Source organism: Camellia sinensis, chromosome 15, assembly GCF_055761805.1.
Source record: "Camellia sinensis isolate YWXY chromosome 15, ASM5576180v1, whole genome shotgun sequence".
NCBI lineage: Eukaryota > Viridiplantae > Streptophyta > Magnoliopsida > Ericales > Theaceae > Camellia > Camellia sinensis.
Genome location: NC_138975.1, coordinates 25,012,550 through 25,026,945, shown reverse-complemented (window position 1 = coordinate 25,026,945; position 14,396 = coordinate 25,012,550). Strand labels below are relative to the sequence as shown.

The following is a 14,396-nucleotide window of genomic DNA, read 5'->3' as shown; positions in this document are numbered from 1 at the left end:
ATTCATTTGGTCGGCGAATGTGTTACTTTTTGCTACGAAAGAATTAGTCACCGAAAGTTAACATTTGGCTACGAATCCATACTTAGTCGGCAATAGTGACATTTCGGCTACTAATTTTTTAGTCACTAAAAGTTCTACATGAAAATTTTAACCAACTATTCATTACTTTTTGCTACCAAATGTTTTAGTCGCCAAATATTTTTGCTACTAAATTATTAGTAGCCAAATAATTCCAACTATGTATTTGGCTACCAAAATATTTGGTGGCCAAATATTTTCTGTTTTTTTTTTTTTTTTCCAAAAAAATTCTAAACAACCTACATCCATGTTTAATACAACCTGTACGTACATAACACAAGATTCAATATAACCCAATATAACCCATCAACGCTAAATATATTATCAAGCATTCAACAACGTGCACACATTCTAGTTCCAACCATCCAAAACATTAAAAAAAAAACGTCCAATTCTATATATAATACAAATTCCATACGAACCAAGTCTAATCCAACATCAATAATTTCATTTCATACATAATACAGGACTAACTAAATTAATTTCCAAAAAGGACATATGTACCACAACATGTCCTAACTTAAACTTGTTTGTCAGAATCTGTCTTTTACATACATATTTTAAGAAGATTATATGAAGGCTTATAAATACTAGACTAGGCACAAGTGCAAAAAAATAGTGAATGTTTCGATTTCTCTCAGCATTATCAAACCAAAGAATCTTTCTGAATCATGGCAGCGCAGCCATCATTGTCCGTTTTGCAGCCTCACGCTTTATCTCTGCTGCTTTGCCACTGCCACGGAAGTACATGTAAACATCCTACATAATATAAATAAAATGAAAAACTAATAAGATTAATACCAAGTGTCCATGAAAATAAAATTAAAAAAATAGCCATTCAATTCTAGGTAAAACATATTTGAAAGCTACAATTTTAATTAGTATAAACAAGTACCTGCTCCCTCCTCCTCAATTCAGCGTCCTTTGCTTGGAATTTCTTTCTCCTTTGTTCTGAAAGCCTAGATTGCAGCAGAGGATAATGAAATTAACAAAGCCTATCTCTATGCATAAAAATAGTAAACAAGTTCAACATCCACTAAATTAGTCTGATAAAGTGAAGCTAGTTCCACTAAATTAGTCTGATAAAGTCAACTTACCCCAGTTTGAGGGGTTTAATGAATGAAAAGCATTACAACAACAACAACCCACAAAAATCATAAATAAAAATGGAGAAACAAGCGACATTTGCACTCCCATAATATTCAAGCTGGTAATGATGAACATAGTAAAGGCCAGAAATATTCTATTCAAAAGGCAAACAATTTAGCATTTGCAGTTTGCTTCCTAAGGTAAGACAGAATCACATTAAAAGCATTGAACAAGCTTCAAGAAATTTTGTAATTGAAACCAAGTGTATTTGGATTTACGTCACATTGGGACTGATAATGATGAAATGATAGCTAACTCTCATGCTTGTAGTTTTGTCTCCTTTTTGACTTCACTGGCAATATGGACACCAACCCAACCTCACCTCTTGTTTTGTATAGTTAAAAATGATAATATATATATGACAAAGTGAACTCAAAGAAAATGACAAAGTGAACTCAAAGTGACAAAGTGAACTCAAAGAAAATGACAAAGTGACAAAGTGACAAATATATATGTAGTTTTGTCTCCTCTTGTTTTGATTTATTTATGACAAAGTGAACTCAAAGAAAATGAGCAGTAAGGAAATGAAGTCCTGTATAGGAGTAGTTTTGTCTAGGACATGCTTCTTTATTCTTCTAATAAGGAAATGAGCAGTACCTTCAAAGAAAAACATAGAACAAGGTTTTTCAAAAATAAAGAAGCTCGGCACAGATAAGTGAGTAGACAATGGAGCATGAAGCGTAAAGACGATTCACTAATATATTATCAGCAACTGTGAAGACGATTCACTAATGCCATGTTCATCTGGCTTCAAAGACAATGGAGCATGAAGCGTCAGTTTTGGCAATACCTTTCAACTTAACAAGCTCATATCAATGGCTATAGAAGAGAAGCAAAGAAATTCAGTTATATATATATATATATATATATATTTTCACACATATATATGACACAGTTATACATACCCAAATTACTCCTATACAGGACTTCAAATATAGTAGAACTAGCGTAGTTAGAAATTTCATTCAATGGGATCATTCAAAAAGTTGAGTAGAGAATTTTATGACATAATTTTAATTCTACACATACCTCAAGTAATGGGGAACACCATATTGGTGAAACAGTTTGAGGAGTTGCTATTGCCTTTTCCAACATTTCTGATAAAAATTCACTAATGTTTCATTACATTCATGAATTTAAATGCATGCAATTCAACAGAATTAACAGTACCAAATGAAGCTAGCTTACCCAAACAAGAAAATTAACGAGTTTTAGAACATGTTCACCAATATCTATTACATCCACTACCACTTCCAGAAAGAAGGGTGATTCTGGAATCAAACAACAGTCCACATCTCAGCTGGCAAGTGTAGCATACATTGCAATGAAGCCTGCACCAGTAAATCTGAGAAAAATGAAGGAAAATCTGGATAATGCCAGTGAAGCTAATCTAAAAAGGAAAAGCATTGATGAAATTATTAGATTGAGTTAAAGTTTAAAACTACGGAAAATCATACATTCAAAATCTCTGGAAGTTTTTATTTGGTTCATTTATTTTGACTGCTTCCAAGCTATGAGCAAATTTTATTAAGCAAGCAAAAGCATGTTCATATGTTGTAGCACCAAGAGCTATATTCATCTTGATTTGTGACTCTAAAGCTTGTTTTGCAATAGCAAGATGCACAAACCTGAATTAAATGATGCTTTGAAGATAGCAAGATAGTGTGTAGGATGGCTTGTGCCCTACTCAGACAGATACAAAAAACAATTGACATTTGTCACGGAAATCTGTCTTAAAATCTACAACACTGAATTTGTATAACTAAAATTTTAAATTTCTATCTTTCTTGCAAAATTTCCATCATTATCAAATGCTTGCAAGAAAATAAAATGAAAATAACTTGAACATTGCTTTACCTGAATTCCGGCATGGCTACATAGGTAAAAGTCAAATTCATTAGGGTGGCAAATGTGGGTGTCCACAACCGTACCTGATCACAACCATGCAAATAATCATCAATATACAACAATGGGTTCCAAAACAAGGCATCGTACAAACTCATAACGAGGGGCAAAGTTTGAAACCTGGCAGAATGTTGCCACTCCTATCTGTTGAACGACGATCATTATGATCTGCAGGGAAAAGGCGTGTGTGGTGTCTCTTTTGCACCACAACAAAGGTTACACGTGGCAGATAGTGTTCCTCTAACGAAACACAAGCCTGACAAAAAAAGCAGGTTTATATGTAAAAAAACAATGTAAAAGGAGAAATCACTTCGGTACCCAAATATATCAACTGTTACATATCATATCGGCCCATACGTAATAGAATTGGGACAAGCGATACCACTATTCACCGATACATCGCCACTATTCACCGATATATCGCCAGACATATGACCATATCACCAATACACTAGTGTTATTTAATACCATCCCAATCAGTAAGACAATACAAACATATACCTTTCGGATTGCATCCATTTCGTGGAGCAAAACTTGGTTGAATTGACCTTCGCTAACACCATCTCTACAAGATTAAAAACAAGATTAGCATAGTTGTACAGAGCAGGTATTAATAACATTAGCATAGTTGCATACCCCCGGAGCATGTATTCACCTGTAGAATATAATTCTATGAGGCTTCTGCCCAGTTGATGTCTTGAAAGCGATTAACAGCTCCCTGAAAAAATGTAAATAAATAAAAAATAAGAAAAGATGTTAAGAAAAATTATAAAAACACATTCAAGTAATGTTGTGGACTTTTTACCTAATCATTTCACAATGAACGGTGCCCGTTTGAGGATCCTGATATGTTTTATAGAGATCCTGGATGATTTCTTCCTTGTGTCCTTGTGCAGAAACCAGTCCTCTGTACTTCGTTACCTCAGGCCAATCCATTGAAGCAACCACCTGTAAAATATAAATCTAACTTTCATCAAAAAAATTCCATGATGCTCTTGCTTAGATGCTAGACTACATACCGCAACAATGGATGGGCTTGCGTCATCCCTAGGTTGAGAATGAGTTACATCAGCTCCAAAGATGATTGTAGGGCGATCAGTCACAAACGGGATTCTTCTTTCAATAGCGCTCATCAACACAGTGTTTCGACCCCCAACCTATTGAAGTTTAAAACAATTAGCCATAGATACATATAATAAAAAGAATAAAATTTAACCTAAATTGATATGAACATTTGAACAGATATACAACCTTCACATTTATCTTGAGAGACAAATTTTCTAGATACTGTTTATTATTATTCTTTTGTGCTTGCCTAGGTTGACAGCATTGTGAGACAATGCCCAACTCTGTTTCACACACTCTTTTGATCTTTCCTGTAAAACATAAAAAATGTCACGCAAGTAAACAACCCCATCTCTGAGCAAATTTCAAATTCTGGGTACAACGACAAACCATATGACCCGCTGACATCAGGCAAAACAATAATTAACAACTGAAGTTGCTTCCCTGCCAATCCCATGTTTGCTAATTTTTCAGTAGAACAGGCATGAATATCATGGAGATCCTTCTCAATTTGACCAGGATATGCTGATTTAATAGGAAGGAAAGGCTCATTGAAATCCTTGCACATTCATCAAAAGGAAACAAAAAACATCAGGCTCTTTCTTTCTAGTTCAGCAACGACTGAAATGGACAACTGCATGCATGTAATGATAAAAACATCAGAGCTCTCTTGACCTGATAATAACAAACAAAATCAGTTCCAGTAATTTGGAAAGAGAAAACATTAAACCTGAAATATTAATATTGACTAGAAATACAACCACTACCACCCAAAAGAAAAAATAGCAAAATGCTTATAAGAATAGCATCTAGTCATGGAAATCCCATTTCTTCACCTTCAGTCTATATCGTAACCCTCAGTTTTGTTCCATCTCAGCCTAAAATTTTTAGTATTCACTTTTCAACAAATTAATATAAAATCCTACTGTATGTCATGAGGTATAGCTACCAAAAAATACCTTAAGACAATCTTGATCGGATAGAGGCCTTGTCAGATCCTTAACATTGAAATACTTTGCAACAAAGTCAGTAACAAGAATGGGTTCGTAGAATGCTCTGGCTGACATATCTGCAAAACAACATTTAGATGTCCGATTAAGAATGATCAACAACATCATAATTTTTGGAGCAGGCCCATAATAACCTCAGCCAGTGCTATATATTTCCTAAAAAATGGGAAGAGGGAGTGGAGAATTGAAAAATATTTCTACCAATATTAAGAGAGAGGCCCATCTGAATAGGACGAAGACTTTGATAGAATCCTTTCCAATATTGAAATCCATTTCCAAGGTCACCTACACCAAAGCTTGGAGAGAAGAATGACCTTCCCACAACTACATTACTGCAATCAAAAGCTTCAAAATCAATCACCCCAGTTCCCAAAAATTGATATACCACATGACCAAGATAAAAAGAAACAAAACAAGAGTTCAAGCCAAAAAAAAAAAAAAAAATTAATAATAGTTATTGGTCAGTGAGAGAAATCACTTCATCGATAGTGTTGCCCTTAAAACCACATCAAGAACTTGTATAGTTTCTTGTGGGGTATCAAGTTGTCTACCACGCATGAATTCTTGAAGATGATGTATGTCAGGTTTAGCAACAAATTTGATTGAGACCTTAAATTCACGATCCTTCCTGCAATTAAAGCAAGCATAGCATTAACTTCAACTAAAGCATACCATATTTTCTTGTTGGCACAAATTCGCATCTAGATAATGACATACGAGCCACCATCTTACTCAAAATCAATAAGAAAAAGATTAAAGCTAGTTTTCCATTTGAGTTGAAAAGCAATTGATAATAAGGTTACTATTTTCAATGCTCTTCACCAATCACACTTCAATAAAGACACATATATACAACTCAACTATAACAAATTGCAATGAAACCACAAAATAGAGATAACCTTGCTCCTTGATCTTGGTCGACGAGCTTGATGACAAAGCCCTTGGAAGAAAAAGGCAAAGGCCCAACAGTGTAGACACTCTTCCTTCCATCATAAGCTAGCTGTCGCTTGCCCAAGTGTGACTCACGGTACAATTCAACAAGCTTGTTAATGATTTCCCGATGGAGTTTTTTGGAAATAACCTCAGGTGTGATTGATACCTATATATATCATTAAGTGAAATTGTGATACAACCATAACAAGAATTAGTTGTAGAGAGGCAAATTACAAAACAGCAATGCCAACAGAAACAAAACTGAAACCAATAAACTACTATGCAACACAGTATACAAAACTCAAAAAGAGCAGGCAAAATATTTCATAAACTATCTTGGTTCATAAAAACTTCTATTATTTGCATCTACATTATACATGGACAAAAATAGCAATTAAAAAAAAAAAAAAAAAAAACTAAGCAAGCAATCAAAACTCAAGATTTTAACATTAATATGTTAACCCATAAGACAAGGATATGAAATTGACAAACAATATAAACACATGTATATGTTGTACTTGTATAAAACAGAGGTATATACCAGTCATGGCTAGAATTTTCAGTGGGGAGCAGAGCATCATCAGTGGGGAGCCTCAAATCATCCTTGGTGTTTCCATTTTCAGTCAAAAGACTCACCTAAACAAAATGCAAATTTCAGTTGCCAATGTGACATTTTGTCGAGCATCTTGCAGACACAAAAAGTATATAGCATGATTCATCTTTGCTATACACAGAGAAACTATACAGATGAGAGAAAAAACAATCCAAAATCAGCAAATAAAGATCAAACCATTTCAAAACTGAATTCAAAACTAATTCACTCATCAGATCAGAGAAGAACCAGATTTCAAAAAAATAGAGAGAGAAATGGAAGTTTTCTTACCTGTGATAATGGTGGCCCGGAGATCCTTGGTCGATCTAGAGATAATTTCAAAGAGATCAAAGAGGAAGGGCTGAGTCGATCAAAGTGGAATCGCATACGCAGTGACAGTGGTGCTCGTGTGCGATGGCGGTGATGCTCCCGTACCCGACGACGATGGAGACAAAGGCGAGAGAGAGAGCTGGAGGAGGGCAGAGGCGTGAGAGAGTGCGAAAGAGAGAGAGAAAAGAAAGAAGTAATAAGTTTCCCTCCGAAGTTTCCCTCAGATATGAAGCATAATTTTTAAATTTTGTAATTATAATCGCCGACTAATATTTAGTCGGTAAAAGTAAAATAACAACTTCAAAAAAAATTTAAAATAAAAGTAACAAATATATTAAAATTATATTTAAATAAAAATATAAGTAATAAAATTATAAATTAAAAAAAAAAGGCAAAAATTAAATTATCTTAAATATTTGTCCTAATATTTTTTGTACTGAAAAATATAATAATATATTTTAAAATTTTATATTCTTATATTTTATTTTCTTATATTTTCTTATATTCTTATATATATATATATATATAATAAGAAAGAAAAGAAGGAAATAAAATTTAAAAAAAAGAAGGAAAAAATTTTTAATAAAAAATTATGAGCTAGCTCAACTCGTGTTTTTTTTTTTTTGGGACTCCTGCATGACTAACTAGGCACTAATCAATTTTTTAGAATTTTAGAACATGCAATATGTATATTTTCTCATAGATAACGACAGATGAAGAAATCATGTGTCAAGTGGATTTAATTAATTTATTATTCAGTTGTAACTAGCAGTCAAAATCATTTTCTCAAGCATATCTTAGCAATAAAAATCATTAATGTAACGCCCTCAAAATAATAACATTAAACCCATCAAATAAGACATGCATTTACATATAAACTAACCACATTCTTTTATTCCTTAGAGTTCCATTACAAAAGTATTACATGTTAACATTATAACAAAATGCCCTACGGGCTTACAGCTTTCCAAGTTAACACTTGGTTACAACAAAAGAGTACTAACTCGTTTACACATTAAGCCCTAGGCTTGAAGTTACATGTAATACATCAAAAGTTAAGCAACAAAGTATGCCCGCCACTAGCCTCCCAGCTATGTCCTTGGAGGTGGCATGCTACCTGCACCTGAAAATGATATTCCCATATAGGGTGAGCCACAGCCCAGTAGAAATACACTAAACCAACCATGGACAATGACTAAAATATTAGCAATTGATAGATGGCCAACACTGATACAAACACATAAATCATATATTTATGTCAAACGACTTACAAGTCCCAATTACTTTTCATTTCCCCTTTTTCAACTGATAGGCATATAAGCACTACCCACATGCTCAACAGATATGTATAACAACAATATCCACATTCTCAGATAAGCAAATAAGCTATATCCACATTCTATAACAGATATGTATAACAACAATATCCATAGATAAGCATAAAGGCTATATCCACACATCACAAAGATAAGCATATAAGCTCTATCTTCACTTCTTTAGACAAGCATATGAGCTGTATCTACGGAGTTCATCCCCTATCTTCTCCCATCACTATCCGGTTTAGAGGTACATCCCCTATCTTCCCCTAAACCGCGGAGTACATCCCCTATCTCCTCCTCTACACATTACGTATATAAACACATTGGTTCTATATACAATCACCCAATACATACAGTTAATGTATTCTATCAACCGTCAAGTTCCATGACACATTTCATTGATTAGTTTCAGTTTGCCTAATCATCATGCATTGTCTACAACAATCACGACTATCCTCCACCGATAGCCCAAAGCAGTTATTTCTAAACAGAAAATAAATGCACAATGGATATTCAATCAACATTTCATTTCTTCATTCCTCTCAATTAATTATCCCAATTAATTAAACAATGTAATTAGGTCAATTCCCATAATTAACATTTCAACCCTTAGGTCCCATTTTCATCAATGATTCAACAATCATTCCATTTCTCTATTCCAAACATGCATCTAGGTTTATTATGAACAAAACCCCAACTTTTGTAAAATTACACAAAAGCCCCAAACTTTCACAAAATTACCAAACCAAGCCCAACATCTCAAAATACCAAAATTTAAAGACAAAACCCATAGAGAGGAGTAGGATATCCCTACCTCGGAGTTTAAGCCAAAAAGGAGATGAAGACTCGAAGATCAACTTGCTCCAAATCCAAACTTTTTCAGATTAAATCGAAGCTCTCAACGCCCTCTATCTTTTTAACAAAGGCCCTAGGCTAGATTCACACCCTAGGGAGATCAAATCTTAGAGAGAGTGCAAGTTTAGAGAGAGAGAGTGTCGGATTAAGGGTTTTGGATCAAAAAGAAAGTGAAAAAGTGATGTTTTAGACGCTGCTGTCCGCTGATATAAAACACGCTCGCTCGAGCGAAGGCTTGGTCGCTCGAGCGACCAGACACAGAAAACTCTCGCTCGAGCCAAGAAGTTCTCGATCGAGCGAAGAAAAATCCAGACTGCTCGAGCGAAGGAAGCTCGCTCGAGCCAAGAAAGACAGCTCTCAGGTCCAGAACCAGGTGCAACCGCTCGCTCGAGCGAGCCACTTTGGCTCGACCCACCATACCCGAACCCCGCTCTCGCTCGAGCGACCAACTCCTCGCTCGAGCGAAGGTCCAAAATTCTGGGCAGCAACACTAGGCTCCCGAACACAACCAACCTGTAACAAACCTGCCTAACACATCCTATAACTCAAATATAAAGAAAAGGGAATGTAAACACGATAATAACCAACTACTAACATCCACGGACACATGTCCGGATCACTGTACAACAAGGGTAAACCCGGGATCGTTATAACCTCCCCCCCTTAAAGAATTTCGCCCCCGAAATTAAGCACAAGTTTTCAAAAACAAGTTTCCCTCCATTTTAGACAATGTTACATTTGAACATTCAATAATTCGACCCATTACCGGTCATCCCATCCCTTTAACAATAGACATATCACAATATGTAAACAACATATGTATTTTCAACATGTATCAACATTATGCACTATCTTTCCAATTTCAACAATATAATCAACATATATAATGTCACATTCAACTTCCATATGAGGCAAGTTCCACAACATATTTCCAATAACCAAAACATTTTCAATGTTTCACAACTTAAGACATATATAAAAGCTCTTAAGTTCAACAAAATGTAAAATTTAAATACAAGATTACATATCAACAAACAAGTCCGGATATTTCTCTCGAACTTCCAACTCACGTTCCCAAGTGGCTTCCTCCACTCCGTGATGTTTCCACAAGACTTTCACCAAAGGAATGGTCTTGCCACGCAGGACTTGATCCCGCCTATCCAAGACCCGAACCGGTCTCTCCTCATACGAGGCATCCTCATCTACCTCTAAATCAGTCCAATCCAACACATGTGATGGATCTGGCTCATACTTCCGAAGCATACTCACATGAAACACGTCATGCACTCCGGACAACTGCGGTGGTAAGGCTAATCGATAAGCAACCTCACCTATCCTCTCAAGGATCTCAAAAGGACCAATAAACCGAGGGGATAACTTCCCACTTTTCCCAAATCTCATCAGACCCCGCCTAGCTGATATCTTCAGAAAGACATGAGCACCTACCTCAAACGCCAAAGGCCTCCGCCTACGGTCGGCATAACTCTTTTGTCGACTCTGGGCTGTAACAAGCCTCCTACGGATAAGCTCAACTTTCTCCGTCGTCTCCCTAACCAACTCCGGACCCAACAAAGGTGCATCACCCACCTCGGCCCAACAAACTGGAGACCTACACGGTCGGCCATACAAGGCCTCAAACGGTGACATACCGATGCTAGACTGAAAACTGTTGTTATAGGCAAACTCTACCATGGGCAAGTGCCTCTCCCACGTCCCACTGAAGTCAAGGACACAACCCCGAAGCATAACCTCAAGGATCTGAATAGTACGCTCGGACTGCCCGTCAGTCTGAGGATGATAAGCCGTACTAAAGGTCAACTTAGTGCCCAAGGCACTCTGCAAACTCTGCCACAACCTAGCAGTAAAACGAGGATCTCTATCTGAGACGATCGTTACTGGGACCCCGTGCAATCTCACTACGTCCCGAATATACAGGTCGGCAAGATGATCTACCGAATCTCTCACGCGCATAGGAATAAAGTGCGCCGACTTAGTCAACCGGTCTACAACCACCCAAATAGCATCACTACCCCGCTGAGTCCTCGGAAGACCTACAACGAAGTCCATAGTGACATGCTCCCACTTCCACTAGGCAATAGGCAAGGGTTGCAACAAACCCGCTGGCCTCTGATGCTCGGCCTTCACTTGCTGGCAAGTAAGGCACTTCGATACAAAAACAGCCACATCTCTCTTCATACCCCGCCACCAAAATTGGCGACCCAAATCCTGATACATCTTAGTACCTCCCGGATGCACCGCAAGGCGCGAATGATGAAACTCTCGGAGTACTTCCTCTCGGCAAGACTCCGGTACAAACAAACGGTCTCGGTATCTCACACTCAGGTCGGGATACACCGTCAAACCCTTCTCAACCTTCCCACTGGAGATTTTCTCTCGGAGGGATTCTACCTCAAGGTCACCTCTCTGTGCCTCTAACACTCTAATCACAAGTGTAGGCTGTGCAACAACAGAAAACAAGGCCGCAGCCTCAACAGATTCGCCCAGTAGCAAATCAAACTCACCAAGTGCTCCCAACATCTCCCATTCCCGGATGGCTATACAAGCTACCTCACCAATGGTCTTCCTACTAAGGGCATCGGCCACAACATTGGCCTTTCCCGGATGATAGTGCAACTCAAAATCATAATCCTCGATGAACTCCATCCATCTCCTCTGCCTCAAATTCAAGTCTCTCTGGGTAAACAGATACTTCAAACTCTTGTGATCCGAGAATACCTCGAACCTCTCACCATAAAGGTAGTGCCTCCAGATTTTCAAGGCAAAAATCACTACTGCTAACTCTAGGTCGTGTGTGGGGTAATTCTTCTCGTGTATTTTCAACTGACGTGAGCCATAAGCTACCACTTTCCCCTCTTGCATCAACATACAGCCCAAACCCTCTCGTTAGGCATCACAATAAACCGCATAACCCAACCCTCTCTCCGGAATAATCAACACCGGAGCGGTGGTCAATCTAACTTTCAACTCTTGGAACGACTTTTCACAAGTCTCACTCCACACAAACTTGACTCCCTTCCGAGTCAGCTTAGTCAACGGTGACGCTAACCTGGAGAAATCTTTCACAAACCGACGGTAATACCCAGCCAATCCCAGAAAACTGCGGATCTCAAACACACTCTTAGGCTGTGCCCAATCTTGCACTGCCTCAACCTTGGATGTATCAACAGACACCTCTTCCCCGGATACCACGTGGCCTAAGAATTTGACTTCCCCCAGCCAGAACTCACACTTCCCAAACTTGGCATACAGCCTATGGGCTCTAAGTAACTCAAGCACCACTCTCAAGTGTGTCTCGTGCTCCTCCTCAGAAGGCGAATAAATAAGGATGTCGTCCACAAAAACAACCACAAATTGGTCTAAGAACTCCCGAAAAATCCGGTTCATCAAGTCCATAAAGACTGCCGGTGCATTGGTAAGTCCAAATGGCATCACCAGAAACTCATAATGGCCATACCGCATACGGAATGCCGTCTTAGGAATATCTTCCTCCCTGACCCTCAACTGGTGGTAACCCGATCTCAAGTCTATCTTAGAGAAACAACGGGAACCCTTCAACTGGTCAAATAAATCATCTATACGGGGCATAGGATACTTATTCTTAACCGTAGCCCGATTCAATTTCCGGTAGTCTATACACAATCTCAAAGCACCATCTTTCTTTTTAACAAAGAGGGCCGGCGCTCCCCACGGTGAAACACTAGGGCGAGCAAAGCCCTTATCGAGCAATTCCTGGAGCTGAACTTTCAACTCAACCAACTCTGCTGGAGCAAAACGGTAAGGTGCCATAGAAATCGGCGCCGTGCCGGGCACTAAATCAATAGAGAACTCTATCTCTCGGTGAGGTGGCAAACTAACAAGATCTTCGGGAAAGACATCAGAATACTCACAAACCACCCTCGGCAACACAAGCTGGGTCTCACCACTCTCACCACTCTCAAAGCTGGCAAGTAGACTACTAAGCTCACTTCGCCCTCGCGAAGCATACCCCGGTGGCAAAACACTACCAACCCGGTCTCCCAAGAAATGGAACCACTCCCTGCTCAAGGTACATAACGTAACCCTCTGGCGGTAGCAATCGATAACAGCCCGGTATGACGATAACCAGTCCATACCCAAAATAACATCAAAGCCCTTCATGGGCATGACAACAAACGGAAAAGGAAGCCTAAAGTCGGCGACCTCTATATCACATCCTCTAACACCCTGTTTCAGGATCAACTCACCACCCAAATGCGATACCACACAAATAGGAGATGCTAACTGTGCTAACTCCAATTCCAAAACAGATGCAAATGCAGCAGATACAAAAGAATGAGTTGCACCCGTGTCTATCAACACATTAGCAACTGAGTTGCAAAACAGAAAAGTACCTCTCACTACTGATGGAGCCGGTACTAAATCCTGCGCGGTAACAGCATACACGCGCCCCGTAGGCCCCTGGTCTACCTGCTCACCTCTCGGAGCAAAAGACTGCTGCACAGACTGGGATGACGAAACTCCCGGATTGGCCCTCGAGGCCTGCACAGACTGAGCTGGCTGAAAACCCTGCGTCTGCCTAGAACCAGACGCTCCCGAAGTGACACTCAACTGTGGGCAAAACCTCTTCATGTGCCCAGGTTGTCCACACTGATAACAAGTCAAGGGCTGCCCCCTGCCCAAACTCTGACTCTGCGGTCTAGCTGAAGAAGAAGCAGCTTTCTGACCCCCACCCTTCTGCGAGCAAACTGAAACCTTGTGACCCAGCTGGCCACACTTGTAACAAGTGAATTCCCCCTGACTGCCTCTCCCCGAGCCTACACTCGGCACTGGAAAGGTCGATCTAGAGACTACACCCTGAGACTGCTGAGGGTTATAACCCTTTTGTCTCCTGCCATCACTCTGACTATCCTGGCTCCTCTTGGAGCCCCTCTGTTCTTCCTCCTCCTCCTGCATCATAATCTCCATATGAGCAGCAGCATCAACTAGGTGTCTATACTCTCGAATGTAAGACCCACCAACTCTCAACTTGAGGCCCCGCCTCAACTTCCGCTCAAACTCATAGCAACGGCGTTCCTCAGACGCCACCAGCTCCGGTGCAAACCTGGACAGACTGGTAAAAGTAGCCTCAAACTCGGCCACTGACAAGCCCTGCTGTTTAAG

The 14,396-nt window shown here is 39.1% G+C and overlaps 1 protein-coding gene across 13 annotated transcripts; it reads right to left on the bottom strand.

Annotated features, from left to right (window-relative positions):
* Positions 1-454: 454 nt before the first annotated feature.
* On the bottom strand, positions 455-7,272 carry LOC114321889 (protein argonaute 5). Of its 13 annotated transcripts, none has more exons than XM_082907907.1 (20): positions 7,024-7,272; positions 6,682-6,776; positions 6,107-6,306; positions 5,686-5,835; positions 5,409-5,539; positions 5,157-5,266; positions 4,588-4,756; positions 4,384-4,508; positions 4,152-4,289; positions 3,938-4,080; positions 3,788-3,850; positions 3,634-3,697; positions 3,253-3,388; positions 3,085-3,158; positions 2,856-2,910; positions 2,416-2,572; positions 2,257-2,324; positions 1,825-1,975; positions 974-1,037; positions 455-837 (listed from the first exon to the last, which is right to left on the bottom strand). In XM_082907907.1, the coding sequence occupies exons 4-16, from the start codon at positions 5,763-5,765 to the stop codon at positions 2,505-2,507; spliced, it is 1,356 nt and encodes a 451-aa protein (XP_082764033.1). In that variant the 5' UTR covers positions 5,766-5,835; positions 6,107-6,306; positions 6,682-6,776; positions 7,024-7,272; the 3' UTR covers positions 455-837; positions 974-1,037; positions 1,825-1,975; positions 2,257-2,324; positions 2,416-2,504. The 13 variants fall into 13 exon arrangements, with proteins under 13 accessions (XP_082764033.1, XP_082764034.1, XP_082764040.1 ...); XM_082907908.1 differs by having other exon boundaries at positions 1,825-1,971; XM_082907914.1 differs by having other exon boundaries at positions 2,416-2,558.
* Positions 7,273-14,396: the final 7,124 nt, after the last annotated feature.